This window comes from Balaenoptera ricei, chromosome 21 (assembly GCF_028023285.1).
Source record: "Balaenoptera ricei isolate mBalRic1 chromosome 21, mBalRic1.hap2, whole genome shotgun sequence".
NCBI classification, from domain to species: domain Eukaryota; kingdom Metazoa; phylum Chordata; class Mammalia; order Artiodactyla; family Balaenopteridae; genus Balaenoptera; species Balaenoptera ricei.
The window spans coordinates 33,644,062-33,670,252 of NC_082659.1; the positions used below are offsets into that span (position 1 = coordinate 33,644,062).

The following is a 26,191-nucleotide window of genomic DNA, read 5'->3' on the forward strand; positions in this document are numbered from 1 at the left end:
AGTGGGAGGTCCCTAAGACAGAAATGGGTCTCTTGTTCCAGGGCAGGGGTGTCAAGTTCAAGCTCTCCTCTCCACAGGGACAGGCTCATTCTACAGCCAGGCTTAAAGAAATCTGTTTTGATTTTTTTTAGCGGAATCTGGTCTTTTCTTTAGAGTTTTTTTCCCCACATTTGATTGTAAGGTCCATGAAACCACGCTTTAATTGTCTTTGCCCCCTCGGTGTCCAGGTGGTAGCAGGCCCTCCATAACTGTTAGTTTCATAGGTGAATGAATGTATATAAAGCATTGAGCTATGTACCCTGTGGTCCTCAAAGAGTTCACAGTTCAGTGATGGGGACCAGATTCGTACACGACATATGGCAGAGAGGCAAGAGCGCTGTAGGTTACCTGACAGAGCTGTGAAATGCTATTTGATCACAGAGGAACTACTTCCAGTGTAGGGGCATCAAGCTGGGGACAGACTTCGTGGAGGAGAGAACATATGGCCGGGCTCGAGGGCTGGAGAGAAGTTCCACAAAAAGGATGAGTAAGACATGCCAAGCAGAGGATCAGCGGGAACAAAGACATGGCGGGGAGGCATCCCATTTCTTCAGAGGGTGACCAGTGCAAGGGGAGCGTGTGTGGACAGGATGTGGAAGTGTCAAGCCAGAGACGAGTGCTGGGGCCCCGCTGAGAAGCCCTTGCAAATGTCTTTCTCAGTGAGCAAGGCCTCTCTCATCTCAGATCCCCTAATTAATTAATTAATTAATCATTACCAGGAACCCCTGAGAACTGGCACTGGCCTTTTTTTTTACTTTGTTAAAAAATTTTTTTTATTGGAGTATAACTGATTTACAATGTTGTGTTAGTTTCAGGTGTACAGGAAAGTGATACAGCCATATATATATATATATATATATATATATATATATATATATATATATATATATATTCTTTTTCAGGTTCTTTTCCCATATAGGTTATTACATAATATTGAGTAGAGTTCCTTGTGCTAATCAATAGGTCCCTGTTAGTTACCTATTTTATATATAGTAGTGTGTATGTGTTAATCCCAATCTCTTAATTTATCACTTCCCTTCACGTTTCCCTTTTGGTAACCATAAGTTTGATTTTGAGATCTGTGAGTGTGTTTCTGTTTTGTAAATAAGTTCATTTGTATCATTTTTTGTTAGATTCCACATATAAGTGATATCATACAGTATTTGTCTTTCTCTGTCTGACTTACTTCACTTAATGTCATAATCTCCAGGTCCATTCATGTTGCTGCAAATGGCATTATTTCATTCTTTTTTATGGCTGAGTAATATTCCATTGTATATATGCTGCAATGAACATGGGGTACCTGTGTCTTTTTGAATTATGGTTTTCTCTGGATATATGCCCAGGAGTGGAATTGCTGGATCATATGGTAGTTCTATATTTAGTTTTTTTGTTTCTTTAATTTATTTTATTTATTTATCTTTGTCTGTGTTGGGTCTTTGTTGCTGCGCGTGGGCTTTCTCTAGTTGCGGTGAGCAGGGGCTACTCTTCATTGTGTTGCGCAGCCTTCTCATTGCGGTGGCTTCTCTTGCTGTGGAGCATGGGCTCTAGGAGTGCAGGCTTCAGTAGCTGTGGCTCGCGGGCTCAGTAGTCGTGGCTCATGGGCTCTAGAGCGCAGGCTCAGTAGTTGTGGCGCACAGGCTTAGTTGCTCCGCAGCATGTGGGATCTTCCCGGACCAGGGCTCGAACCCGTGTCCCCCGCATTGGCAGGCGGATTCTCAACCACTGCGCCACCAGGGAAGCCCTATATTTAGTTTTTTAAGGAACCTCTGTACTGTTCCCCATAATGGTTGTACAAATTTACATTCCCACCAACAGTGTAGGAGGGTTGGGATTGGCTTTTTATGGTAGAAAACTTCGCAGCAGGAAGAGCTGTTAAACACTAGGATGGTTCATCAGTGGCAGCTTTAGAAAATCTTTTCCTGGAGATTTTCTTTCTTTCTTTCCTTCCTTCTTTCCTTCTTTCTTTCTTCCTTTCTTTCCTTCTTTTTTTAAAAAATTAATTAATTTATTTATTTGGCTGTGTTTGGTCTTCGTTGCTGTGCGCGGGCTTTCTGTAGTTGCGGTGAGCGGGGGCTACTCTTCGTTGCGGTGCGCCGGCTTCTCATTGCGGTAGCTTCTCTTGTTGCGGAGCACGGGCTCTAGGCACGTGGGCTTCAGTAGTTGTGGCATGTGGGCTCAGTAGTTGTGGCTCACGGGCTCTAGAGAGTAGGCTCAGTAGTTGTAGCATCAGTAGTTGTGGCACACGGGCTTAGTTGCTCCGCGGCATGTGGGATCTTCCCGGACCAGGGCTCGAACCTGTGTCCCCTGCATTGGCAGGCGGATTCTTAACCACTGCACCACCAGGGAAGTCCTCTTTCTTCTTTCTTTCTTTCTTTCTTTCTTTCTTTCTTTCTTTCCCTTTCTTTTTCTTTCTTTCTTTCTTTCTTTTTCTTTCTTTCTTCCTTCCTTCCTTCCTCCCTCCCTCCCTCCCTCCCTCCTTCCTTCCCTCCCTCCCTCCTTTCCTTTTTTTTTGGTCATACTGCACAGTGGCTTACAGGATCCTGGCTCCCCAACTAGGGACCAAACCGAAACCCTCGGCACTGAAAGCACAGAGTCCCAACCACTGAACCACCAGGGAATTTCCCCCTGGAGATTTTCATGCCTGAAAACTAGACTCACCATCTGTCCATGATTTCCTGTGGTCTCTCTTAAAACCATGCGAATGTACTATTAGAGCTCCCAAGTTTTATGTTGTTTGGTTCAACTCAACAAATATTTGCGTGTCGACTTGTTAGTGACCCTGGGCGTCGCTATGACTGAATTCATACCATCTCTCCTTGCCCTCAACATGCCTCTCTTCCTGGGATCCCCATCTCAACATATGACACTTCCATCCACATGGCTGCCCAAATCAGAAACCTATGAATCAACTTTGATTCCTCGTCTCTCTCACCGCTCACTTTCAGTTAGTCCCTGATCTCTATCTTTCTACCTATCATTGGAATTTTTCCACTTCTCTCCAATCCCCCATCTTGACTGCAGTCACAAGCATCTCTCATGTGGATTACCGCAGTAGTCTAAATGCTCTCCCTGCCCCCAAGCTCGGCCTTCCCTAATCCATCCCATACACATGGTCTTTCTGAAATGTCAGTCTGAAGGCATTTCACTCTCCCACTTAACATCTCTTCGTGGGCTCTCGGGCTTCTAAGAGAGGCAGGAGGTGGCACTTCGAGGAGCACTGCTTAGACCTCCCTGTGTGCTTGAATTCCATCTCTGCCACTCACCTACTTGCTTGACCTTCAGTAAGTTACTTAACCACTCCCTGCAGTTTTCTCATCTGTAAAAAGGGGGTCATAGCAATGATTCATTTTAGGGTAGTTGGGAGGATGAAATGAACATGCGTCTTCCCCTCTTCTATGAACCCTTAACTTTGGAGTCCCCCGACTCTGGGCCTCTCCTCTCTCTGTGCTCACTCTCTTAGTCATCTCAACTAGTCCCATGACTAAATATCCATATATACTGATAACTCCAAATTTATGTCTCTAGTTCAGACCTCTCTCCCAGACCCTAAACTCATATATCTGGCTGCCTTCCCAACATCTCCACTTGGATGGCTACTAGAGGTGCAATGTTTTATAACTATTAACAATTATTACGTGCAAACTACTGTATACAGAATGGGTAAACAATAAGTTCCTACTGTACAGCACAGGGAACTATATTCAATATTCTGTGATAAACCATAATGGAAAAGAATATGAAAAAGAATGTCTACATGTGTATAACTGAATCACTTTGCAGTACAGTGGAAATTAAGACAGCATTGTAAATCAACTATACTTCAATAAAATAAATTAAAAACAATTATTACAAAACTCACGACCACCTGGCTCCTACTTACCCCCCCCTAATCTCATTTTAGGAAAAAAAAAAGAAGAAAGTCTTCATTCTTTCTCCTGTTCTAGCTCAGCTATGGTTTCCTCTCTCGTCTCTAGAGCTTTCCACGTGTACTCTTCTCTGTCCTTCCACCCCGGTGGAATCCTCTTTCAGGTTTCAGTTTAGATGGACTTCGCTGACTCTAAGTCTGCCCCTTCCACCAGCAACACCCCCCCTCCCCCATGTGCTCCTTGCTCATCACACCGTTTTGTAATTGCTTCTCATTTGTCTTCTCAGCCAGGCTCTCTGACAAGAGACTCGGCCTGTGATGTTGGTCATTGCAGTATCCCCGGCACAGGGCTTCATACACGGGAGGCTCTCAGCAGAGGTTAATTCAGTGAATGAGTGAGAAATGCCCGCAGCAGTGATAGCATCTCTGCACCTTAGACACACATTGCTTAGTAACCGTGTGTAATTGTATCTTGTGCTGCTTCTTAGGCAGTAACAATCGCTGACACTGTTCTAACTCAATCCTCACAACAACTTTCCGAAGTAGGTACTGAAGTAGGTACTATTAGTGTCCTTATTTGAAAGTAAGGAACTTGACGTTTAGGGAAGTTAAGATACTTTCTCAATGACACAGCTGGTAAAGTGTTGGAGCAGGATTCAAACCCAGGGGGTCTGGCACCAGAGCCCCTAACCCTACAGGATGCCTCATGACTCAGCCATTCTGATTTGGGGTTGTCTCTCGGACTTCGTTCAGAATTAGCCAACCATCTGCCCTTAGCAAGTATGGCAAAGAACAATCCATGCCACCTTCAATAAACACCTATCATGGTCCTGTGTCAGGAGGAGCTGCCGCTCCAAGTGAAAACTACAGCACAGGCAGGGAGACGCGCTCCTTGTCTGGGGCATCGTTACCATCATCACCACAGCTTACCATTTTATTGAACACATTCAATGTCCAGGCACCGCGGCAAACCCCTTCCATACCCCATCCCACTTAACAACTAGGTTTAACCTTGTCTTTTGACTTCTACTGCATGCTTTTCTGGGTCACAGTGGCTTGACTCAAACTTAAAATAGTCATCAGAGCTCCAGGGCAATTTGGAGAGAGACCTGCCCAACCCCCTCATTTTCAGATCTGGGAACTGAGACTCTGAAAGGTTAAGTGCCTTGCCCAAGGTCGAGCAGGTGGTGGTCCAGCTGGGGCTGAAAGAGGCCTCCTGAATCCAGGTTCAGAGCTCTTGACAGGACGCTGTTACAGCCAATCACCTTTACTCAATGCACGTAAATGAAAAGGCATCACGCCCCTTTTTAAATGCACTTATTTAATGGAGAGTAGTTATTACTGCTCAGGATTTATCATCCATGATATGCTCTTCGATAAATCGTGCCCTGGAAGTCACACTTTTTGCATCCCTTTCGAGGCGCACTCCGCGGTTACACAGGTGGCAGCGAAGACGCCCGGGACCTTTGTGACTAGGTGGCTAGGGGCCGGGCGGTCCGCCGACTGTTCATGACAGCCAATCAGGGCTCAGAGCCCCAGAGCTACACCAATCAGAGATTACCGGAGCCTGAACAAGGGCCAATTGGGGGCTCCAGAACAGGGTGAGCGGCGGACCGCGATCAATCAGAGGGGAGCAATGGATCGCCGATGCCCAATGAGCGGCCTTCAGACCTCGGTCGTGGGCGGTGCTGGCACGAGTCCCGCTGGCCGGCCAATCAGCGGGCGAGCGGCGGCCGGCGGGCGCGGGGGGGGGGGCGCCCGGGGGCGGGGCCTCTCTGCGAGGCCAAACGGTGGGCGCTGCGAAGAGCAAGTGGGGTAAGGAGGGCTGACGACCCGGGTCCCGGGTGGGGCTGCGCGCGCGGGGGTCTGGGCGGGGGCTCGCGGCGCAGGGGCGGGGCCACGGGGTGCAGCAGGACCGACCCTCCGAGCTGCGTGATGCGGCAGGGAGAGGTGAGGGGCTGAGTCCCGGTCTGGGGAGGTGGCCTGCTCCGGCTGGAGGGCTGGGGGAGGAGGGGACACTGTTGTCATGGCGACGCAGGTGCGCGGACGTGCGACCCTCTTCAGCCCCGGATCGTGCGCACACCTTAATCCGCCCGCGCCTACCTCGCCCCAAGCGGCCTCCATCCTCCCTGCGACCAGCGCAGAAATAACCCTCGTTGGCAGCCGACTCTGCGCCGCCCAGCGTGGCTCCCCGGCCCCCTCTCCCTCCCGCAGTCTCGTCGCCGGCAGAGGGATTAAGCTCACCCTGCGGCACTTGGTACAACAGGCCTTCGCGATTTGGCCACCTGGACCAGTTCGCGGAGTGGCCACAGCTGGGGTCCCGCGCGGCCGCCTCGTTTCTGTGGACTGGCACCGTAGAGATGCCGCCGCCTGAGGGACCTGGGGGATCCCCCAGAGGGATTTTTTTAAAATGCATCCAATGTAGAGCCTTGTGCATAACAAGTACTTAGAGAATGGGGTCTGACTGGATAAATCAAGACCACAACGACAGCTCTATTCCGTGGACCATCGCTATCCAGTAGAAATAGGCAGCGATCCACATACTGTGTAATTTTACATGTTTTAGTAAGCACATTTAAAAAATAAACCAGTTGAATTAATTTTTATATCTTTTATTTACCCAATATATCCAAAATATCAATATTAAATATAATACGTATTAAGTTAATATTATTAATTGACTTAATTAATTGATATTAAATTATTGATAAGCTATCTTAAATTCTTTTTTTTTTCCGTACAAAGCCTTCAAAATCTGGTGCGTGTGTTACATTCACAGCACATCTCAGTTTGGACCAGCCACATTTGAAGTGCTCAGTGACCCCATTGGTCCGATGGCTACTGTATGAGACTACACAACCATAACCATTTCTTATATATGTGTGTGTTGTTGCCAAATACATGAAACTCATCAGTGTTCTTTGAAGCCCTCTTGTTACAAGGAGGCAACAAAAAACATGAGGCAGGGGCTTTTTTTCTCAAGGAGCTCCCAGTCCAGTTGAGAAAATAGACACTCAAAAATTAAGTCGAATTTTAAATGGATATGATTCAGGCAGTAGTAAAGATGACAGTATATGATTAGCTGACAAACGAGATGGCTGATAATTACCCTTAGGAATTCTAGGGAGGGATACTTCAGGCTCCTGCAGTAGCGGAAGACTTGAGTCTCGTCTTGAAAGGTGGGTGAGATGGCTTGGGCTGCTGGACAGATGGGGAGGGGGTTTTGGTTGACTGGAACTGATCATAGCTTCTCTTGTTTTTAGAGTTGAGCATTTGCAGAGGCTGTCGGACGGAAAAAGACTTTCCTCTCTCCCTGACAGTCTCCACCATGATTCACAGCCTTTTCTTGATCAACTCCTCTGGAGATATTTTCCTGGAGAAACACTGGAAGAGTGTGGTCAGCCGTTCTGTTTGCGATTACTTTTTTGAGGCACAAGAGCGAGCAACTGAGGCTGAAAATGTTCCTCCAGTTATCTCCACCCCTCACCACTATCTCCTAAGTGTTTACCGTCACAAGATCTTTTTTGTGGCTGTGATCCAGACGGAGGTGCCACCTCTGTTTGTCATTGAGTTCCTTCACCGAGTAGTGGACACGTTTCAGGTGCGTGAATGTGAGGAGGTTCATCCGTGTACCTTACAAAGTGTCTTTATAGTTCTGTTTCCGTTGTTTTCAGCCTCAATTAAGGAACTTAAAAAAGAAATTAAAACTCTGACATTGCTCACTTCCTCTCCCATCTGATAAGACGCTTGTTTCTATTTATTGAATGGGCTGCATCTAGAATGACAGATTGTATACTTTTGAACCCGTTGCCTGGGAAGGCCACCCTACTTGGTATGATTGTATACAGTCATTTCAGTTCTAGAGATTGGACTTGGCCTACATTTTGTTCACAAAGCTGAGAAGTTTCGATTTTTTATTTATGGTAGACTTGATGTTAACCATCGTTAACGACATTGCTTTGAGTTGCATCAAAAAGTGACTCACTCACCCTGGCAGGGGTGATTTGGGAAGCCATCCTTCAGCTTGAATTTGGGGTGCTCATCCACAGCATATGAGTACCAGTGACGGGCTGTTTTGCACGCTTAACATTGGAAAATCTTCTGTACCTGTAAAAACTTAAGTGACACATTTTCCAAGATACAGTTTTCATTTCGAGTTTTTCCTTCAGGAATAGATTTGGAGATCTTGGGGCGTGGGGAGGTATGTCATACCAGGATGTCAACACCCTTTATGGCATAGGATTTTAGGCTGCCCAGACTCTGGATTCAGACATTCTCTCCCTAAAAGAATTGCTCAACTTCTAACGGTTGTGGTTGTTTGCATAACTCAACGATCCATGAGAATCAAGGGCCCTTTGGGTTAACTTCTGTGTCATGTGAGGCCTGGAATTGGTCACATGAATACAGAAATTGTGGGATTGGAGAAGAGAACAAGGACGCAGACATTACGATAAAAATTAAAAAGCAAGTCAAAGAGTCCTTTCATTTGCCCTCAGATATCGATCACGTGTTTAGAACAGTTTCATCCCCAAAGAATAAACATATATTTATATTCTTTTCCCCAAATTCTTTTCTGGTAGTTCTATTCTGGGATTCCAGTGGCATACTTGTTTCATCACACAGTGAAAACCTGAGAATTATAAACCCCCGTATGTGGAAGAACTAGAAGAACCCAGCAGTTTTGATCTTCAGCCGCTTGAGCTGGGCCTTGTTAGGATTTCCACAGGGATGCTTTACCCCATTTACAGTCTGCTCCCTATCTCCATAGTGATATTATGTAACTTATTACAAGGCAGGAAGTGAGAAATGTTGTTTAATCTAGTTGAAACCACAGAGGAATTGGGGAGAACATCGAAGTGGCTACTTTGGAAGGCTGGGACTTCAGAGCTTGCCATTTTGGAAGCACTTGTTAAAAGTAAATGGGCGCATCCTGATTTTAATGCCTTACCTGATGTGAGTTCTCTGGCTGCGTTCTTCCTCTCATGCTGGGCTGTGACGGAAGAGCTCCTGCTATGGAAGTGCACGCACTTTGCTGTGGCGCTGTGCCTTGCTCACCAGTCTCCTTCCAGCTGCTGATTGAGAAAATCACATTCTGCCTGATTAGAAAATCGAGGGAGGTGTTTTTTTAAGTTTATTTTATTGAAGTATAGTTGTTTTACAATGTTGTGGTAATTTCTGCTGTACAGCAAAGTGATTCGGTCATACATATATATATATATATATATATATATATATATATACACATTTTTTCTTATTCTTGTCCATTATGTTTTATCATAGGGTAGTGAATATAGTTCCCTGTGTTATACAGTAGGACCTTGTGGTCCGTCTATTCTCTATATAAGAGTTTGCATCTGCTAAACCCAAACTCCCAGTCCATCCCTCCCCCACCTTCCCTCCCCCTTGGCAACCACAAGTCTGTTCTCTATGTCTGTGAGTCTGTTTCTGTTTCATAGATAAATTCCTTTGTGTCATATTTTAGATTCCACATGTAAGTGATATGTGGTATTTGTCTTTCTCTTTCTGACTTACTTCACTTAGTACAAGGATCTCTAGGTCCATCCATGTTGCTGCAAATGGCATTATTTCATTCTTTTTTATGGCTGAGTAGTATTCCATTGTGTGTGTGTGTGTGTGTGTGTATGTATATATATATATATACCACATCTTCTTTATCCATTTATATGTCAGTGGACACTTAGGTTGCTGCATGTCTTGGCTGTTGTGAATAGTGCTGCTATGAACATAGGGGTGCATTTACCTTTTTGAATTATAGTTTTGTCTGGACATATGCCCAGGAGGGGATTGCTGGACCATATGGTAGCTCTATTTTTAGTTTTTTAAGGCCCCTCCATACTGTTTTCCATAGTGGCTGCACCAATTTACATTCCCACTGACAATGTAGGAGGGTTCCCTTTTCTTGAGTGAGGTGTTTTATTTATCTTTCAAAATAAAATCATTCTTGAGAAGGAAATGTGTAACTTTTCCCCCCTTCAATCCTCATTTTTTTAAAGAAGAAATCTTTTTGTTTTAGAAACACATTCCTGACTCCTAAGTGCTCTTGGATATTGGAATGTCTCTGACAGTTGACATCATCTGATGTAATTTAGGTCATATCTGGAGTCTGTGTCCCGTTTTGGATGTCATAATTTGAGGAGAGTATTGGAAAACTAGAGCAAATTCAAAGAAATGGCAAGATGGTGAAAGAATCTAGAAACCTTACTGTAGCACGGACAGTGGGAGGACCAAACAGGGAGTTCGGCCCTGTGAAGAAAAATGCAAGTCAAAGCTTGTCCTGGTCTTCAGATCACTGGATCACTGTGGGGCTGTTATGTAAACCTGTTCTGTAAGGCAGACCTAGGAAGCAAATTTCAGTTTAGCAAAAGAAGGAACTTTCTAACAGTCAGTGCTGCCCGTGAATAAAATGGGCTTTCTCAAAAGCGGTGAATTTCCCTCAGTGGATGAATCCCTAGGGGGCTGTCTGAGAGGCCCAGCAGCAGATGTGCTAGCATTGCCAGGAGGGGCACGCCAAGAGGCTACAGCGTTTCTCTCTGCATCATTTCATTGCCGTGCACCACAGTTTACATGGTGCTTTGTAGCTTACAAAGCATGTTCATACATGTTCTCAGTTCATCCATCAGGCTGAGTTTTTACAACCCTGTGCATCCCATGGTATTATCCTGATTATACTACGAGAGAAATCAAGACCCAAATTAGTCAGCATGACTTAATCTAGTAGGTGACAATTAAGATTATTACCCAGGCCTTCCACAACCCAGACAGTTTAGTATCTAAGTTTAGCCTTTGTTAATAAAAGGACAGAGTGTTACTAGAATCCTAGCATCTTAGAGTAAGGGGATCCAAAGAGATTTTCAGGTGTGCTAGCTCACCCCCCTCATTTCATTTTGTTTCTCTCTCAATTCTTATTTGCTGCATGAATGTTAAGGAATAGCACAACAGTACGGGTTAAAAAGATTTTCAGGTCCAATGTATGTCATATCAGGTATTATCACTTTGCATAGTTCTTTCAAATTCATGTTCATAAACACATATAATAGTCTAGATTCAGTTTTGTATTCTTCATCTTTTATTAGTTGAAGAAACTAACCCAAAGAGATTAAATGACTTACTCTAGTTTATGAAAGAAGTTATTAATGACACTCGTAGTACAATCTAGTCCGGTGTTCTTTCCACCAAACTGAGCCTGCCTAAGAGAACCATGGTTATGCTTCATTCGCTCATTTTAGAAGATCCCAGAAACACAGAGTAAACACGTGTGGACAGGACTCCATCCTTGCTCTCTGGGAACATTCCTTCACTCATCACTGTCTCTGAGTGATAAATGTATACACGTATTGTATTTTCATCAGGATTATTTTGGAGTCTGTTCGGAGCCAGTGATAAAAGACAATGTGGTTGTGGTTTATGAGGTATTGGAAGAGATGCTTGACAACGGGTTTCCATTGGCTACCGAGTCGAACATCCTCAAAGAACTGATAAAGCCGCCCACTATCCTTCGAACCGTTGTCAACACCATCACAGGTATGAGGGGGGCCCCAGGGAAGGCTGCCACCATCCTGGGTGTGGCTTAGCCTGCTGTTGTGCATTGTTTTGAGTGCTTGTCTTTGGGGATCTCGAATGTCCAGGTGCTTTAATTTTGTTCTTTATAGTCTTTGAATATAACATGAAATATATTTTTGTTATATAGAAAATTTTCTGATTTCAATGATAGAATGAACTGTTCTCCTTTAAAAATAATTTGCCTGATTACAGAAGTAGCACATGATTATTGTAGGAATGTCAGAAACACAGAAAAGCACAAAAAACATGAAAATTTCTCATAATCCCACCACACTTTTAACATACGGTGTATATATTTTTTATCTTTTCTAGACATCAGGATAATGGATGGACAGGTGGAATTTTTTAAAACAACAACTGTTGTATATTTTTAAACTTAACTTTTCATCATTGTTTTGTGAACATGTTCCCATTATGATAAATATTCATCTACATCATTTTTGGTGACTTTACAATTTTCTGCCATATGGAATAGATCCCAGGTCATTTACTGTGTCCCTGTTTATGATGTCTCTGATTTTTTGTTCTTTTAAATAGCAAGGAATTGGCATTCCTATGCCTAAATCTTTGTGCACATCTAGAATGATACCTTTTCAGTACTAGGAATGGAAGTGCCGGATCAGAGGGTGTGCGTGTCTTAAGGACTTTAATGCATTGTGCCACATAGCCCCCCAGAGAAGTTATGTCAGTTTATACCTTCAGTAGCAATTATGCAACCTGGCCAACTCTATTATTATCGTTATTAATTTTTTTACAACTTTGGCAGTTGGATAGTTTAGTGATATCTTGTTATTTCCAAACTTGTTTTTTATTACTAAGGAAGTTAAAACCTGTTCAAGTGTTCATTGACTATTTTTCCTCTATTGTGATTTACTTTTTCATGTCCTTTGCCCATTTTTGTTGTTGTTGTTGTTGAAATGTTTTTCTTTTTTCCTACTAATTGAAAAGTATTCCTTTCATTTAAGGATATTAAACTATCATATATACTCTAAATACACATGCTAGTTTGCAGGAGTCTCTGTGTATTTTGAATGCTCTGTTGTAGATATTTTCTCACATCCTGCCCCTGGTCGTTTAACATTGTTCAAGGTGGTGTTTGTTTAGCCACCTTTAAAGTTTTTTGATGTAGTCAAAATGATCATTCTGCTTCATTAAGGTTTTACAGTTTGGGTCTTGCTTAATGTATAAACAAGAGTTTTCATGGAATTTGACAAACTGAATGAAAAATACATTTTAAAAAGTAATTACAGACGGGTTGGAAGAATTTGCCCTGTCAAATATCAAGACATATTTAAGTTCACTTGGTGCATTAGACAAAAACTCATAGAATGGATATACTGTAAGAGCCAAGACAGTTTGCGGGAAAAATATTTTTTAAAAAGAGCAAGAGAAAAAATGTGTCCTATCAGAATTAAGATATATTATGAAGTTCAGGTAATTTTTAAAATATAGTATTAGCCCATTAATAGACAAATAGATGATTGGGATAAAATAGAAAGTCCAGAAACAGATCCTTTTATAGGAATTTGGTATAGATAAATGTGCTCATATATCAAATCTGTGGACTGCGGGCCAGTTGTTAAATATATTGTATCGGGGCAGTCAGCTTTGATACAGAAATGAAGTTCCCCTACTCACTGTATACACAAAATAAATTTTAGCTAGATCAAGAGTTAAACACAAAGAAACTTTATAATTGTTAGAAGGAAATATTGGAAAATGTCTTTTTGATCTCAAAGAAGGGAAAGTCTTTCTTTTAAAAAAATACATTTTCTTCTAGTTCTTTTATGGTTTTATTTTTAGATTTAATTCTTTAATCCATTTGGAAATTGTCTCGGTAAAGTAAGGCTCTGTGTTTTTTTCTCCAAAACTGTCAGTTTCCCTAGCACTATTTATTGAATACTTTACCCCTTTTCCTCGTTTTTTTTTAAGTATGCATGTGTCCATTTTATGTATTTATTTTTATTTTATTTATTTATTTTTGGCTGTGTTGGGTCTTTGTTGCCGCGCGCAGGCTTTCTCTAGCTGTGGCGAGCCGGGGCTGCTCTTCGTTGCGGTGCACAGGCTTCTCACTGCGGTGGCTTCTCTTGTTGCGGAGCACGGGTTCTAGGCGTGTGGGCTTCAGTAGCTGTGGCGCGTGGGCTCAGTAGTTGTGGCTTGAGGGCTCTAGAGAGCAGACTCAGTAGTTGTGGCCCACAGGCTTAGTTGCTCTGTGGCATGTGGGATCTTCCTGGACCAGGGCTGGAACCCGTGTCCCCTGCATTGGCAGGCAGATTCTTAACCACTGCGCCACCAGGGAAGCCCTCCTCATTTTAAAATGATATTTTTATCTTGTACTAAGTCATTATTGGATTTTTGGTCTGTTTTTAGGCTTTCCTGCCTTATAACCATACTGCTTTAATTATTATAGCTTGTTGATATGTTTTAATACATAGTGCCTCTTTTTAAGAAAACAAATTGGCAGGTTTTTCAATATTCTGGGCTCATTTAAAACTTTAAAAGCTTTGTTAGTGACTGAATCACTTAGAAATACTATGAAGTCATTTTCTTGAATCTCACTTAAATCTAGAAAAGATATCTGAGAACCAGCTATCTTAGTTGAAATGTTTTGTAAAGCTGCTGACTATATGTGTGTTTAATGTTTCCTTCTTTATATTAAAAAGATCCAGGTTACATTAGAAGAAAATAGATTGTAAATTAGTTCTATTTCAGAATTTCAGTACAGAACCTTTGAATTAAAAAAAAAATTTGATACCTGTGGGGAAAAAAACAAGTCAAGGAATCAACTTACAATTCTTACAGACAGGGAACGATCTGATTTATATTCTTTTCCTAAGTTCCAGTATTGGTATAAGAGAGATTATGTTTATGTATACATTTTAATACCTGGCATAAATGTACCTAAAAACCTGCCTCAAACTAGAATACTGTTTTTACCCATGAAAATTTTATATCAGTATGTAGATTACCATCCCTGCCTAAAGCCAATGCATTATTTAAGGGGCAAGCTATTGTGCAATTTGAGAGACCAAGTTCAGGTTACTTTCAAAACCAAAATATGATATCTGTTTCTCAGGTAACTTTTTAACCTTTCTTCTGCTTGAGGCGGCAGACCAGCTGGTGACAAGTTTTTAAAATAGATTAGGTTACCAAGATAGAAGTTGGGAAAGCTATAATCTTTTTCTTGGAAAAATTCTTCAATTAAGTGCATGGATAGCGGATGTATAGAAACTTTTGGGGGAGTGTTCTCTGGTTGTTGGATAATTGGTTACATCTAATTATCAAATATTCACTGTCTCAGGAAGCACCAATGTGGGTGACCAGCTTCCCACCGGGCAGCTGTCCGTGGTGCCTTGGCGACGGACTGGGGTGAAATACACCAACAATGAGGCCTATTTTGATGTGATTGAAGAGATTGATGCCATCATTGATAAATCAGGTAGGTGCTTTCAGCCTGTTCACAGAACTATGAAGACAGGAAGAGGCCCCTTTTAGATAATGCTAGCTAGTACCAGAATTACCCCCCATTCAAGGTCATTCATTTTAACTTAGTGGCTACTTTGTGTCAAGCATTGTGTATCAGGACTGGACTGAAATGTTATGATGTAGATAACATGATCATACATGTAGAAACTTCTAAAGACTCCAACCAAACACTGTTAGAACTAATAAATTCAATAAAGTTGCAGGATACGAAATCAACATGCAAAAATCAGTGGCATTTCTATACACAAACAATGAACTATCCAAAAAGGGAACTAAGAAAACAATCCCATTTACAATAACAACAAAAAGAATAAAATACTTAGGAATAAACTTAACTGAAGAGACTTATACACTGAAAATTACAAAGCACTGATCAAGGAAATTGAAGAAGAGCAGATAAATGGAAAGACATGCTTTGTTCATGGATTGGAAGAATTAACATTGTTAAAATGTTTATAATACCCAAAGCAGGCTATCCCCATCAAAATCCCAAATGCTATCCACATAAATATCTCAATGGCATTCTTTATAGAAATAGAAAAAACAATCCTAAAATTCATATGGAACCACAAAAGACCTCAAATAGCCAAAGCAGTCTTGAGCAAGAACAAAGCTCTATTCTATATTTCAAAATATATTACAAAACTACAGAAATCAAAATATATGGTAGTGTCATAAAAACAGACATGTATCCCAGTGAAACAGAATAGAAAGCTCAGCAATAAATCCATGTGTCTACAGTCAGCTGGACTTCAACAAGAGTGCCAAGAACATGCAATGGGGAAAGGCTAGTCTCTGCAGTAAGTGGTGTTGGGAAAACTGGATATTCACATGTAGAAGAATAAAATTACCCTTATCTTACACCACATACAAAATGGATACAAGACCTAAACATACAATCTGGAACCATAAAACTACTAGTAGAAAACATAGGGAAGAAGCTTCTTCACACTGGTCTGGGCAGTGATTTTTTGGATATGACACTAAAAGCAAAGGCAACAAAAGGAAAAATAGATAGATGGGATTGCATCAAGCTAAAAAGCTTCTGTACAACAAAGGAACCAATCAACAGAGTAGAAAAGACAACATACAAATGAGAGAAAATATCTGAAAACCATGTATCTGATAAGGGGTTAATATCCAAAATACACGAGGAACTCATACAAGTTAATAGCAAAAAAACCCAGATAATCTGACAAAAAAGTGGGCGCAAAGGATCTGAAGAGACATATTTCAAAAAAAAAACATACAAATGACCAACAGATATATGAAAAGGTGTTCAGTGTCACCAGTTTTCAGGGAAAAGCAAGTCAAAACCACAGTGAGATACCACCTCACACCTCACATCAAAAAGACAAAAGATTACAAGTGTTGACAATGATGTGGAGAAAAGGGAACCCTGTACACTGCTGGGGGCGGGGGTGTAAGTTGGTGCAGCCACTATGGAAACAGTATGGAGGTGCCTCAAAAAATTAAAACTCCCTTATGATCCAGCAATCCCACTTCTGGGTGTAGATCCAAAGGAAGTGAAATTAGTGTCTCAAAGAGATATCTGCACCCCCGTGTTCATTGCAGCATTATTCACAATAGGCAAGATATGAAAACAAGCTAAATGTCTGTTGATGGATGAATGGATAAAGAAGATGTGAGATAGACTCACACACAGGAATATTATTCAGCCATAAAATGAAGGAAATCCTGCCATTTGTGACAACATGGATGAACCTGGAGGACATGATGCTAAGTGAAATAAGCCAGACACAGAAAAGCAAATACCACGTGATCTCACTTATATGTGGAATCTGCAGTAGTCAACCTCATGGAAACAGAGAGTGGAATGGTGGTTACCAGGGACTGGGGGAGAGGGAAGTGGGGAGATGTTGGTGAAAGGGTACAAAGTTTCACTTACACAAGATGAAAAAGTTCTGGAGGTTTAATATATGGCACAGTGACTACAGTTGTGTACTTTTTTTTTTTCAGTGTTGTTGAGGTGTAATTGACAAAACTGTAAGATACTTAGCATGTATATTATGGTGATTTGATATACGTATACATTGTGAAAGGATTCCCCTCATCACCTCACATGTGTATCCTCTACTTGAAATTTGCTAAGAGTGTAGGGCTTAAGGGCTCTCACCACCAAAAAAACCCAACTAACTGTGAGGTGATGGATATGTTAATTAGCTTCATTGTGGTGATCACTTCACAGGGTATATGTGTATCAAAACATCAAGTCGTACACCTTAAATATATACACTTTTTATTTGTTGATTATACCTCAACAAAGCTGAAAGAAAAGCAATAAGAAAAACATGATGCAGACCAGTGCTGAGCTTACAGTTTCACTGGTTTTATCCTCTCGAGTGAAAAAGAAAAGTAACAACCTGATCTCTTGTTGATCAGATTTCCTTTTGGAAATATTTGACTCTCAATTCTCATGGCAGAACTAAAGTTGTAATCACTAAAATTCAGAGAACCTTCTTTTCTATCCATTGGGATAGGTTAATGTGACTACAAGTCCTTGGAGCTTAGAAATTTAGAGAAAGTTCTCTTCACATGAGTGAACCCATTCATCCAGAAAGTGCTTATGGAGAACCTTCTTTTCTATCCATTGGGATAGGTTAATGTGACTACAAGTCCTTGGAGCTTAGAAATTTAGAGAAAGTTCTCTTCACATGAGTGAACCCATTCATCCAGAAAGTGCTTACGGAGAACCAGTGGTGCTGTACCTGAGTGCCGGATCATGGCCATGTGATGGTGACTAAGACAGGGTCTGTGGCTGCAGGAAGCTTCCTGAAAGTCTAGCGAGGGAGAGAGAAAGGGAAAAAGATGGAGCATAAGAGAGGTCCCCTCCCACCCAGGGCAAATTGTAAAGCTAACTAACGCTTTGTCAGGAGAATGAGTAGGGGTTAGTAAGACCTACGTGGATTTGGGAGCAAAGCAGTGCAAACACTATAAGATGAGTAAAATATGGTTGGGAAATAAAGTAGCTCAGTGTGATTGGATTGAGAGGTGTTAAAAAAAGAAAAGTAAGTGATGAGGCTTTAAAACGAAGTAGGCACAGCAGCTTTTCATATTAGCCCCAAACTGGAAAGGACTCAAATGTCCATCAGTAATACAAAGGATAAAGAAATTTCGATATGAGCACACCATGGAATACTATACAGTAAAGAAAAAGAACTGCAGGTACACCTGACAGCATGAATGAATCTCATGGTTTTGAGCAGCAAAGTCAGATGTGTAAGATCATATACATTTCTTTTTCTTTTTTTTTTTTTTTTGATCATATACGTTTATATGATGTTTGAAAACATGTGCAACTTAATCTAAGGTAATATAAGTCAGAATTTTAGGGACTCGGGTGAAGTGGGATGGGCAACAGGAGCATGCTGGGATGCCAGTGAGGGTCTACATCTTGACGCGGGTGGTGTCTGCATAGGTGTGAACATATTTAAAAATTCATTGGGCTGGACATATAAGATTTTTGCGTTTTACTCCAAGTTTGATCTCAATGAAAAAGTAAAAAAACAAAACCCAAAAAGCTCTAGGTGGCCAGATCATGAAGAATCTTGTATGCCATTTTAAGAAGGACCATTTGGAGCAATTGAAGAGTTTTAAGCTGGGAATAATTTGACAAGGTTTGTCGTTTAGAACTGTCCAACTGGCTGCTGCATGCAGCGTGGCACGGAGTTGGGGGGAGTCTGGGCGCAGGGAGGCGGGAGGCTGTGGTGGAGTCCAGGCCAAGATACAGATTCCGTGATGGTAGTGAGGATGGAGAGGAGTGGAGAAGTCACGGAAAGAGGGGATGGAGCGTTGGTGGGATATGGACGCCGAGGGGGCGGAAGTCATCAAGGAACCATCTGTGTTTCTGGCTTAGGCAACAGGATAGATGGTTTTATCATGAAGGTAAGGAAAAGAGAAGTTACAGATCCAGGAATGAAGGTAAGGGACTCACTTTTTGACACGTGGAGTTTGAAGTGCCTCAGTGATGTCCAGGTGGAGCAGTCCCATTGGCAGGAGTGAGGCTGAACTGGAAAAAAGATGAGGAAATAATTGGCCATCAGTGGAAATCGAAGCCTTAGGAAGGAGGTAAAGTAACCCAAGGAGACCGTGTCAAGTTCAAGAAAAGAGAAGTTCAGAACTGTGATAAGATGTAGACATGTAAAGGATGTCCAAAGAAGGAGAAACCTGCAGAAGGCACGAGAGAGAAGAGCTAGAAAAACAGGAAATAGGAGCGGTTAGGAGAAAGGAACACTTGAAAGAAGGAAGTGGGCACAGGGCCCTGCAGCAGGGAGAGCCTGCAGGATGAAGACCAAAAGTATCCATTCCGTTTGGTGGCAAAGCTCCTTGGTGCCCTTAGGGAGAGCAGTATCTGATATGAATTTAGTGTTCTGAGCCATTGGTTACGATAGCGGTGTTCTGTTTGATTCTGGCAGTAGATTGAAAACTCCTTTAGGCTAGTAACTATCTCACCAATCTTTTATGCCCACTGCTTCATTAGTGTCTTGTGCTTGTTATGCAGTCGATAAAGGTTTAGAAGGAGGACAGATGGACTGGGTAGATGATTTGGATGGATGGATGGATGGACAGAAGGAAGGAAGAAAGAGAACGGGGGAGGGGAGGAAGAAGGAAGGAAGGAAATAGGATGGGAGAAAAAAGAGAAAGTTAAAGAAGGAGGGAGGGAGGAGGTAGGTTAGTTGGGAGGGACAGAGAGGGTTTTACCTTCTTTCGGTCTTATTCTGTCTCAGGGTCCACAATCACTGCCGAGATCCAGGGGGTTATCGATGCCTGCGTCAAGCTGACCGGAATGCCCGACCTTACGCTTTCCTTCATGGTAAAATCCTGGGCCAGAGATTTAGTTTTTGGGAACTTAGATGCTTCTGGAATGACAGAGTGGTGGGAAGGGGATGGAACCAGAAGAAGTGATCAAGGACAACCACAAAGCTCATATTGGGCTCGAATTTCCTAAAAGTAACGACAGAATCTGTGTGTGTGTGTTTCAGTGAGAACAGCATCTGAGTTACTTTCCTGAAAGAAGCACGGTGTTTAATTCCTGCTTGTTGCTTTCCCTTGCCTGCCACCCAGAACCCCAGGCTGCTGGATGATGTCAGCTTCCACCCCTGCGTCCGCTTCAAGCGCTGGGAGTCCGAGCGCATCCTCTCCTTCATCCCTCCCGACGGCAACTTCCGCCTGCTCTCGTACCACGTCAGTGCGCAGAAGTAAGCAGCCATCGAACCAAAGGGTGGAGTGTGCGTGTGCGTGCGTGTGCGTGCATGTGCATGTGTGTTTGGAAACAGTATCCATGGTGATGAAGAACTCAGGCTCTGGAGTTACCTGGGCTCCAGGTAACTAATTGGGTAACCTCAGGTGAGTTGCTTATCCTTTCCGTGTCTGTTTTCTTACCTAAGAAAGTTGAAGTAATAAAAGTAATAAGTAATGAAGTAATAAGTAAGTTGAAAATGATAAAAGTACCTTGTTATGTGGGTTAGACAAGAGACTCTAAATCGTGCTTCACACAAAGTAAGTGCTCGTTAAGTTTACTGCTGTAAGTTTTATTGTTGTTATTATATGCCTAAACGGAGACTTTTTCTTTTCTCAGATTGGAATCTGAGAACACCTGTATTCAATCCCCTCCACTCAAAAAAGCCATGAATGGTGCTATGAAAAACCGAAATTCAATGATTTTTTGGTCTTGCACGTTGTCTTTACTATGGAGTCTGAGGGCTTTTAGGGGCAGGTGTATAGTAGAAGGTATGCAGACTGAAGAGAGCTGTGGGACCTCACAGCCACTGAAGCCTTCCTGTGGGATTCGGAATAAATAATTTAGGGAAATGTCTGAGCGCCTGAGGGCAGAGGCTCTGGAATCAGAGTGCCCACACTTAAGCCCCACCTGTAGTACTTATGATATATGACCACGGCAAGTTAGTTAACTTCAGTTAAGTATGAGGATGTCAGTATTCATGACATCAGGACAGAGGCAGTGCCTACTTCATACTTACAGGGAGGATTAAATGAGCTAACAGAGAGAAAACCTTTAGAGTAGCGCTGGCCACAGGAAGTGCTCCACAAATGCCAAGGATGGCTACAACTTTAGTATCATCCTGTAGCTTCTGTGTTTCCTCTTCTGTCGGATGACAACCCTCCCCCTTAGGGCTTTTTACGGATCAAAGTCAGGTAAAAGCACTCTCTAGAAATTGTAAAAGCTCCGTGAGGTATGAACATTACCCTCCCAAGTACAAATAATTATTGGTCACATGTCACAAAGTAAAACACAGAAGCGTGGTTTTTGTTTGCCACGCCTTTTTCTCATAGTCTGCCAGGTCTGCTCTTTGGTTTTGTTGATGTTATTCAAAGAGTCATTAGAAGAATTAGTTTACTTACTAGTCAGCATCTTGGCTTTACAAAAATAAAATAATTAAAGATGTCTAGAGGGTTTTTCTGTGCTTACTTTGTAAGATAAGGAAGCAGGTGAGGGAGGAAAAGCTGCCAGCAGGGCAAAAAAAGGGAAGTTGGGCCATTTTTCCGGTACATTAACGACATGGGCTTTTTGTCTCTCTCTTTTCCAGCCTGGTGGCGATTCCAGTTTATGTCAAACATAACATCAGCTTCCGGGACAGTAGTTCTCTTGGCCGCTTTGAAATAACGGTGGGCCCCAAGCAGACTATGGGGAAGACCATCGAGGGGGTGACCCTCAGCAGCCAAATGCCCAGAGGCGTCCTCAACATGAGCCTCACGCCGTCTCAGGGGACGCACACGTTTGACCCAGTTACCAAGGTAGGAGAATAAGCGGGAGGCTCGAGTTGCCGTTGTTACAAATAGCAGCAACTCTGCAGGATCCCTTTATGTCTTGTGGAAAGGGGAGATGGATCAAAGGGGCATTGTTGAGGACATTGAGATAATTTATGGGAACAAATAGTATTCTCTGCCGGGAAACACCCTGGAGGCCGCTAGGAATACTGTGAACAGATACCCTGAGCTCCGGCGCCTCAGATGAAGGTTCCACTGTAACTTCTTTCCTGTTTCTTTGGAGATGCTGTCTTGGGATGTAGGAAAAATAAATCCCCAAAAGCTCCCCAGTTTGAAGGGGACCATGAGTCTTCAGGCTGGAGCTTCCAAACCCGATGAGAACCCCACGATTAACCTGCAGTTTAAGATCCAGCAGCTGGCCATTTCTGGTGAGTGACACCCAGCCCAAGGTTGTGGGGCGGGCACGTGGCCAAGGCAGCGGCATCACAAAGCCTCCCGGCGGCTCCCTGTCTGCAGAGTTGTGTTTCGTTACCGGATATGTGATCTTTAGTCAGATCTTTCCTAGCACATTTCTGGAGAAAGTCCGTAATCCTTACCTCGAAGTTGGCTTAAGTGATGTGAATAAAAGTGTCTGAGGCACGTGTGAGAAGGAAACAGTATCAGAGACAGAAGTGTTCTCAGGCCGAGGCTGAGTCACCCTGGGCCTGCTGATTGGGGTCCCAGGGTTTTCAGTAGGGGGATGTGTCCGCATTCTCAGCTGGTGACTGAAAGAAGAATTCCCCTCCTTTCCCCCAGTTTCAGAAGATTTCACAGGTGCTGTTATCATTGGGAACCCTCGGGCCAATCCCAGTCATCGACTATAGTCTACGCCTCGCAGGGGGATGGTGAGAATAACAGTTACCCCTTAGCGGACGTTTACTACGCGCCAGACACTAGTTTAAGCTCTTTTCATCTATTTTCTTATTTAGTCCTTAGAACGACCCTTTCAGATGGATAGGAGATGACTGCAGCTTTATATGAAGTTCCTGTTTTCTTTACCAATGGACCTTGTCTAGTTTAAGTGATTAGAATTCATTTAAATGATAAGCTCTTTCATCTTAAAATACTTAATAAACTTTAAAGCTCTGCACAGTATAAAATGTTCCTTTCTTAGTATAGTGAGAATATTTAGGAAGCACTCATGTATTAATTCATCACTTTTCATCATTAATTTATTCATTTAGTTATACCTTTATTTGGTTATGAATTTTTTAATTTTGTTATTATTATTAATTCATATGTTCAACCCCATAACTTGAGAAAAATCTGGAGCAGTCTTAATTTTCCCTTACCCTCATTTCAGCCTGCGTATAACTTTCTGCCCTTTCCACTTCAGGAATAGGTCTCCGAATAGGCTAGCTTTTCATTGGGGCAGGGTTTTATTTTCAGCCTGTATACCAAGAGTGAAGTATCTGTCGGCTGCGTTTAAGTGATACAAGTAAGGGCAGGTATTTTCCAGTTCACTGTTGCAGCTTTTTCTAGCCCACGGATCTCTTTGAGTTGAAACGAATCTAAACAGTTATGCTACCTGCTTCTTTTGAATAATGCTTATGTCTTGTTCTTCCTTCCTTCCAGGACTCAAAGTGAATCGTCTGGATATGTATGGAGAGAAGTACAAACCCTTTAAGGGCATAAAATACATGACCAAAGCTGGCAAGTTCCAAGTTCGAACCTGAAGGGAGAGTTCTGCAAAGGGAACAGTCACGAACACTTTTTCATTGCTTACTTGTCTAAAAGTAAAAACTATCAGCCCTCTCCTAGGTCACTGCCCACTCTGGACCACCTGCTCCTGTTTTCCCGTAGCCTTCAGTGCCCCGGAGCTAACGAAGGGAGGCCGGGCCGCCAGGGAGGCCTGTGCAGGGCCCACACGCCAGCAGCACCAACTCAGTTCTCAAAGCAGAGGCGTGTGATGCAGGGGGAGGTACTTGATGCCGTATGTAACTACTTGTGACATGGTTACCACAGGAAAAGACCAGCATTTGTTACTCGCTTGGCTTTAATTATCTTAAGCCAAGGAAAGACGTCTTTGGTTTTTTTTTTTTTTTTAATTAATTTATTTTATTTTTAGTTATTTTTGGCTGCGTTGGGTCTTTGTTGCTGCGCACCGGTTTTCTCTAGTTGCGGCGAGCGGGGGCTACTCTTCATTACAGTGCACAGGCTTCTCACTGCAGTGGCTTCTCTTGTTGTGGTGCACGAGCTCTAGGCACACTCAGGCTTCAGTAGTTGTGGCACGCGGGCTCTGTAGTTGTGGCTCGCGGGCTCTAGAGCACAGGCTCAGTAGTTGTGGCGCACGGGCTTGGTTGCTCCACGGCATGTGGGATCTTCCGGGACCAGCGCTTGAACCCATGTCCCCTGCATTGGCAGGTGGATTCTTAACCACCGCGTCACCAGGGAAGTCCTGTTTTTGTATTTCAAGCTGGGAAGAAAGATTAGAAAGAGAGAGCAAGCTTGGAAGAGAAGGACTGTTAGCCAAGGAAGGGCCGGGGAAGGCTCTGTTCTTGGGGCAGCGTGAAGCACACGTGCGCACCGCGCACTAAAGTGAGGAAGGCGGGAGGAGCCGTCCAGCCCCACCTGCAGGGCGGCTGGGAGGAACAGAGTTGAGTGAGTTTCTTTTTGACCCCTCCGCTTTCATACAAACATAAAAATTTGTACTTCTGGAAATGCCCTGGGAACTTCTTCGAGTGCACTGTTGACACGGAAACCCCAGTAGAATCAGATTTTCCCTTAAAGACTACGATGCTCTGTGACCGGTTTTCCAGTACGGACCGCTGCATGCCTCCAGCACGTGGCCTGGCATCTTCAGCGAGGATGAGCTGCCCCCTTCCAGGGGGCGTTGCCTGAAATGCCTCTTTCCCTAACCCCCCCGGCAGCTCCACTCACTTCACGCTACAGAATTCCTGTTCCCTGAGGAGCGCTTCAGAGAAGCCAATCCCATCACCCCCAGGGCAGCAGGTTGTGTGTCATAGTATTCGTGCCACCTCTGTGACCCAGCGGTTCCTTGTTCATGTCTGTCAGTGCTGCCCTGGAGCTGCAGTCCGACCTTCCCGTCTGCAGCTTTTCCAGTGGTGACCCTAAGTGAAAAGGATGCTGACCACCAGGGGCACGGCCAGTCCTGGGAGCTGCCCAGTAAAGTTATTTCCTCAGAGTTGCCACTGTATGATATATTTATTAGCAATGTATATCAACCAGTCGGTTTTTGTTTTAAGACAAAAAGGCTCCTGAATCGTTGAATAAAACTGATGTTGTAGGAAGATGGACCGTGTTGATCCCGCGTAGCCTGGTTTAAGAAACACGGGCAACTGAAGGCGGACCTCAGGTGCTCCCAGCAGGGAATTTTTACTCTAGTTTACTGTGCCCACTGCCCATTGAAATATTTATAGAAAAGACAGGTTTTTAAAATTATACCTTTAGGAGCGATACTGCACCCTGCTTCGTGCAGGGAGAAAAATGAAGACCTTGTACTCTCCAAACCCTACAGTTTTTCTCTAAAGCCCTGTTTCCAAATACTTCAGCAATTTTTTTTTTTCTAGTTTTCTCTTCCTACTTCTTGGACTTGTTGTTGCTGCAGAATACTGTTGCTTTATGGTTTTCCTCTGGGGTCAATTGTGCTGTGGACAGCCAGCACATGTGTCTCATATTCCATCACTCCGGAATTTGTCCTGGATTCTCAGGTCCCGTACACACCTGCCATGGAAGGGAGACGGCTCTGCCTGTGGATTCCAGAACACCGGAACTGCTTCTTTCGAGGGCTCTGGAGGATTTCAGGGTTTCCTCGGTCATAGGAAACAACCAATATTGGTCCCTGAATATTCTTAGGTTTATAAGTCCAGCTGTCCCTCCAGGGCAGCTCATCCTAATTTCAAGGGAAGAACTTAAGGAGAAATAAAGCACCGGGGCTGTGGGAGCCACAGGCCTTTGCATGGGAGGCACCCCTGGGCCGCAGACCCCTGGCCACCCACTCCAGCCGGTGGTGTGTTAGCATAGGCGGGGCCGGGCGCCTCTGCCGAGCTGCTCGGTTCCATACGTGTTTAACGTGCAGAAGCATCTTCTGTGTTTAAATGTTAATAAAGTTGAGTGTTAACAGTCCTTAATGTCCTGAGGGTCTTGTTACTAGGACCAGCGGTGATGCCGTGCACACACGCCCCAGTGGAAGCAGGCAGAAAGAAACCAGTTCATGGGGATCTCACTGTTTCTGCACTTTCCAACCAGCAGACCTGAAGCCATGTGTCATTTTGAAGGTTGTGAGAGTCCAGAGCCATCAAATTATGTCCCGCCTAGTGTGTGAAAGACAAAACCATCCAAACTGCTGGCGTCTATTCTAGTGCTTTCCCCTTCCTCTCGATCTTCCTGGGTTGATTAATTAGGGCGTGAAACAGGGCTCCAAGGTCCCAGTCATCCTAATTGTAGTGGAGATTTCCTGGAGTCTCCTGT

General features: G+C 43.4%; 1 protein-coding gene across 2 annotated transcripts; it reads left to right on the top strand.

The window, feature by feature from the left end:
* Positions 1-5,679: 5,679 nt before the first annotated feature.
* Positions 5,680-25,838, top strand: AP3M2 (adaptor related protein complex 3 subunit mu 2). 2 transcript variants are annotated; one of them, XM_059909259.1, is made up of 9 exons: positions 5,680-5,722; positions 7,171-7,508; positions 11,278-11,449; positions 14,790-14,927; positions 19,723-19,808; positions 20,060-20,193; positions 21,541-21,748; positions 22,005-22,149; positions 23,336-25,838. In XM_059909259.1, exons 2-9 carry the CDS (start codon positions 7,236-7,238, stop codon positions 23,434-23,436), a joined length of 1,257 nt encoding a protein of 418 aa, XP_059765242.1. In that variant the 5' UTR covers positions 5,680-5,722; positions 7,171-7,235; the 3' UTR covers positions 23,437-25,838. The 2 variants fall into 2 exon arrangements, with proteins under 2 accessions (XP_059765242.1, XP_059765241.1); XM_059909258.1 differs by lacking the exon at positions 5,680-5,722 and adding an exon at positions 6,971-7,086.
* Positions 25,839-26,191: the final 353 nt, after the last annotated feature.

Coding starts and splice junctions, on each gene's coding strand:
- AP3M2 (XM_059909259.1), top strand. CDS start 7,236: ATGATTCACAGCCTTTTCTTGATCAACTCCTCTGGAGATATTTTCCTG. Junction 11,450..14,789: donor CGTTGTCAACACCATCACAG/GTATGAGGGGGG, acceptor TCACTGTCTCAG/GAAGCACCAATGTGGGTGAC. Junction 21,749..22,004: donor CGTTTGACCCAGTTACCAAG/GTAGGAGAATAA, acceptor GTTTCTTTGGAG/ATGCTGTCTTGGGATGTAGG.